Raw genomic sequence first — 5,652 nt, forward strand, 5'->3', positions numbered from 1 at the left:
TTTAAATTAGGCAAATTTATGGTTTAGATTCATATTATTTCAATTAGGTAATTTATGGAAAATGGGACTAATATTTTAAATGGGTAATTAAGATGTTGGTTTAGATTTAAATATGAATAATTTATGGTTTAGATTCATATTTTGTTTCAATTAGGTAATTTAAGGAAAATGAGACTAATATTTTACTTTTATGGGTAGAATGTCACATTAGAGTCATATGACTCCACTTAAAATACAAAACAAAATAAATGTTAAATTAGTGCTTTTAAGTGGAATCTTGAATCGATTTATATCTTTATATATAAAAAAAATAAATGAAACTTATAAAAAGTTACAATAGTTCAAAATGAAATATTGTTTTTAAAATGTTTAGCCTTCATAAACATAATACTTCAAATTTAATGGATAGAATGCCTACTTTTTTAGATAAAATGTCATGTCGGAATTATATGATTCCGCTTTTATCTATAGTAATAGATTAGTAGTGCGTCACATTCAAAGGCTTTATTTCATAAAGGCTGGGAAATTATTCAAACGGGCCGACATCAACTTTCGAATTACACGCCACATTGTCCGGCCCATCGATGATTTTTAATTTGGTCATCCGAGTCAAGTGGAGTTCTTGCATGAGAAGGAAGGGGATCAGTGAGGCCAAGGAAGAGGAGACTGATCAAGGAGGAGACGGAAAAATATTAGTGCACTGTTAAAAATCTTATGCTACAATTTCTTTTAATCCTTTTTTTTTCCTTTTAGATTTGTTATTAACTTATTATTTTGTGTTTCTCATTATTAGTTTTCCAGTTTAATTATTTTGTTTCCTTGCATCTCCTTAAATTCTAGGCATTTCAGAATATTTCTAGCATCTAATTTCCCATTTCTCCTTAAAGTCTCGTCCTCGGCGGCCTCATGATCTCAATCCTCACACAACTAAAAAAAAAAAAAAACATCACCCTTTTTAGTTCACAAGTTTTTGGGATATCAAAAGGGAGTTGATCATCACAGGCTCAAAGGCATCCTTAACCTCAAAGGTACTGGTGCTCTGATTTTTTATTTTTATGGAAAATGAGCATTTAGTAGCCTTTCTATCACCCGAAAATCTATAACAAGGCGTACTCATGAGGCAAGATCCATGAAAATTTGACAATTGTCCTCAACCATGCCAACTCATTAATTTTCATCTAAACCATCATGCAAGTAAGAAAATAAAATGCACCTAATTATTAGCATACGTTATAACTGAGCACATCAATTCATCTCAGGAGTTATAATTGCCCAAATTAACAAGATATTCACGATTATCTAAATTCGACTTTATTAATAAAGTGAAAATTCAATCTAATGCTTTAAGACATAAATCTTAACAGCTAATTTATTAAACTATATCCCTCTTCTTGCCAAAACAATATTGCCTACTTCGATCATCGCCACGGTTTATTTTACAAGCAACAAATGCTTTAGTCTATAATAATCTACTCCCATTAAATTCTTAGACATTTCTCAAACATTATATAAGGCTTTGATTCCTGCAATATCATCTGCATGCAAGCCTTTAGTCACTCCTTGAGAGATACTGGGTTCCATGATTGCTCCTTGAACTGAGCTATGCCCGAGTCCAAGAAGGTGCCCAATTTCATGCAAAGCAACTGTCTCCAAGTCATATGCACCCGGAGTAGCACCCACACTCCAGGGCTCATCTGCATCATAATGGAATCTTCCATTTGTTGGCGCAAATGCATGAGCAAGGGTTCCACCAGTTCCATCGAAAGGAAACCTATCTCCATGATCCCTTCTTCCAAAACCAATAGTGATATCTGCGTTTGACAGGGCTTGAGCCTGTGAGAAGGTGAAGTGGGTGTTTCCTGCCCATGTTCGGAATGCTTGTGCTACAGGACTCATGGCTTCAGTTGGGGTTCCTGGGAGAAACCCGTACGTGAGATGATACTTTGAGGATGGCCACTTTGGAGCACTTGGAGACATGAAACTATAATGGGAGACGGTATGGAATGAGCCCTTGCGATGGTGATGCTTCTTCTTGCCCGATTGCATCGAGTTTGTACCATTGATGATATCTGCTACGCCACAACGAGGCATCATCATCTTTGATACCGTTTCAGCATCCAAAGTCCCAGTGGCCTTTAGATGATAATTTTGCTGGTATGTTTTGACGGCAGATTCTAAGAGTTCATCAAAATCATCATCATTGGCATCGGTGTTGATTTTGGTTTTGTGATAATAACCAAAGTTTTCAAGATACCTTTTGAGGTCATGGATACCTTGGAGCTTCTCACCCTTGTGGCATCCCTGAAGATGCTTGAGAAATCCAAAGGGTGATGTTTTTTGGTCAGAAGAGTGAGGTGGAGTTGTTGCATGAGAAAGGAGAGGAATGAGGGCAAGGAGGATCAGGCCGAGAGTGATCAAGGAGAAGAGGGGAGATCTTTTAGCAGCCATGAGTACTACTAAATGGTGAAATCAAGCAATTAAGGTGTAGGGATGGATGTTGCAGAAGGCTCATGGATTGGATGCTATTTATAGACTGTTAATAACCGTGTCTAGCATGTTATATGTGGCGGGATCTTGCATGTGATCTGAATTGTGAAAGCAGACCCATTTTTCGTGGGCATATTAGTCAATTGAACATGACGTATACGTTAATAATTTGGACCAAGTAAAATATTCCATTTATTTTGGACCAAGAAGCAACTTTAGGACGTCAAGGTTTATGAATGAGAGGAATTGAGGTAAGACCCAAGTCATGCAGTTGGGCAGCCATGCATACTCTTTCTGCCTATATATATTGACTTTCCGGCCTTCACATTCGCAACAAAACATTTTCTTTATGGGTGGAAAACTGGCAGCGCGCCACGTCGGAATTAATTCTCAAATCAACATTAATCAAATGACGACACGTACGTATCACAAATGCATAATCGGCTTCTAAAATAAGTTTAAGATCGAATCTCATCTATTAACATTAATTTGCATGTGTATGTAGACATATATAATATGTTTTTACAAACTAGAAAATAAATTAAGAATCAACTATTTTTTTTTTTTTAAAAAAAAAAGTAAAATTAGAAATAATAGTTGGACTAGAAAATATTATCCATAATTTGATAAACTAATATGAGAAATATGTAGCAACAAAAAAATCTCATAAAAAATAAATTCATAAACTGATATAGTTTGATGTAGTTGTATATATATATATATATATATATATATATATATATATTATATGAAATTATGTAAGTTTGTGAATTTATTTTTATGAAATTTTTTTTATATTTATAGTACTTATAAGCATTAAGATAAAACAATTAAAAATAATAAATCCCATGTTGATCAGGTAGAAGTGTGAGGTGTAAGATTTTCATATAGAATTTCTATATATATTAGCTAGAAATTAGAATTGAAAACAACGTATCCTAATCTTCCGAGTTTATAAGTATTTGCGTTGACTTATAATTCATTGATTAGTGCCGGTCTATTATATTGCGCGCCCAAGGAAAAAAGGGGCAAAGTACCGCATCGTGCTAGTTAGGTACTTGCAACTTGCAAGGACCGATATTGATAAAAAAAAAAAAAAAAACTTGCAAGGACCGATTAATTTGCTTAAGAAAAAATAATGTTAAACTCACCGAGATTAGGTCCCGAAAGTCTCTACCATACTTTATTTTTTTTATTTAGTGATTAAGTAAATTTTTTTTAATGATACTCTTGATTTTTTTAAAAAAAATATTTAAAGATATAAAAAAATATATGAAAAAACAAATTAAAAGCATTTAACCTTCTCGATAGAATTTGTCGGTGGTGTTAGCATGCACGACTCTTATATATATATATATTCAATCCATCGAGAAATCTGAAAATGCAACAATGCAACAGCCTAATTTTAATTTGCAACATTGATCAGCAGCTTAATTAATTGCTTCATTTCAATTATCTTAATTAGTAGTACTCATGGCTTCTAATTAAGATTTGTTTCCCTCTTCAGAAGTCAAATGATCACAAAAACTGTTATAACATTTAATTAATCACATGTGAAATGCAACTTATTCATGTAGGTATACTGGAGATATATAGAAGGAATTAGGACAACAAAAATCCAAAGAATTTAGAATGACGATCGAGGAGGCTTATATTAGATCGAGGATGCAATATATAATATATATATATATATATATAATTAATTAATTAGTAGTTAGTGCATGAGATTATTCATATGCTTTATTAAGAATTCGGGACTTCATCGTCAACTTTCGAACTGTACTTTGGAAGTGGAATTACATGCCACATGCTGTATGCATCTGAGAATTGCCCACATGTAGTGATAGCTTCACTTATGTTTTAATTTTTAGGGCTTGTTTGGGAATATAATTATTTTAAGATATTGATAAACTATTTTATTGTTATTTATAGACTATTTATTATTATTTTATTACTATTCATAAATATTATGAGATATTTTTAGTATTAAAACAAGCCCTTCCTATTGAATGATTACTTTTAAACTTTTTTATTTTTTTATGATAAGTTCCCAATCGATTAGTCTTGAGGGACAAAACTCAACAGTATGTATTATGTTTAATTAGGATATAATATTAGTCTGGTCGTGATTAATATTAGTCTGGTCGTGAATAATAGAAATATTAAATGCTAATTATTTTCTTTTAACAATTAGCAGAGCATCACCTTCGATTTTGGGTGTCAAATCGTGTTGACGAGTCGTGTTCATGTCGTGTCAAAGCATTTATATTATATTATATGGATCAACCCATACAAGATCCATTAAACTTATCGTGTCAAAATCTCAAACTCTGGACAGATTTGAGGAGTGATATGAGAATTTGTGTTTTGTTTGAGAGTTTAAAATATTATGTTTTAATATTATTATTATTTTGAGATTTAAAAAATGTGAATTGAGATTTAAAAAAGTTGAATTGTTTAATATATTTTTAATGAAGATTTGAAAAATGTGTAATGATGAGATGAGATGAGAATTTTGTGTCTCATCCCACCCCCAAACCTGCCTAACACGATCCATTAACATAATGGGTTGTGTTGTGTTAACCCGTTAGTGAATATTACGAAATAAGTTAACATGACCCGACCCATTTCAACCCATTTATGTAAATGAGTTGAACAGACTCAAAATTAACCCGTTTCATGACCTTATTAAGTTTAGTATAATTTTATACAAATGTTAAAATCACAATATCTAAAAAAATAAAAAAAACTAACTACAAATTTAAAATTACAATCCAAATAATAAAAATATCGAAATTAAAATCTTAACAATTTTACATTAAGTATAAGGATATAATTATAACTTGAACTTTCTTAATGGGTCATAATGTATTGACCCGTTATCAACCCATTAAACAATCGTGTCTTAACGGATCAATCTGTTTTGACCCGAACTTATTAAAATTAAACCCAAATCCATGATTATCATGTCGTGTTCGTGTTGAATTAACAAATCGTATCATATATTACCACTCCTACCTTCAATGGAGGTCATGGATATCTTTGGGCCTGCCTCCCTTTCAACACTCAAATTATTTCATTATTGATCTCTACTTGTAAGTACAACCTAGACAAAGAAAGATTGGGTATAGAACTGGTTTCTGGTTTTGGGGCACCAACAATAGC

General features: G+C 32.2%; 1 protein-coding gene across 1 annotated transcript; it reads right to left on the minus strand.

Moving 5' to 3' along the window:
- Nucleotides 1-1,243: 1,243 nt before the first annotated feature.
- On the minus strand, nucleotides 1,244-2,525 carry LOC118345630 (metalloendoproteinase 3-MMP-like). The gene has a single exon (XM_035687010.1). The coding sequence runs from the start codon at nucleotides 2,446-2,448 to the stop codon at nucleotides 1,498-1,500; it is 951 nt and encodes a 316-aa protein (XP_035542903.1). The 5' UTR covers nucleotides 2,449-2,525; the 3' UTR covers nucleotides 1,244-1,497.
- Between the last annotated feature and the right edge of the window lie 3,127 nt (nucleotides 2,526-5,652).

The sequence above is a fragment of the Juglans regia genome, unplaced genomic scaffold (genome assembly GCF_001411555.2).
Source record: "Juglans regia cultivar Chandler unplaced genomic scaffold, Walnut 2.0 Scaffold_32, whole genome shotgun sequence".
NCBI lineage: Eukaryota > Viridiplantae > Streptophyta > Magnoliopsida > Fagales > Juglandaceae > Juglans > Juglans regia.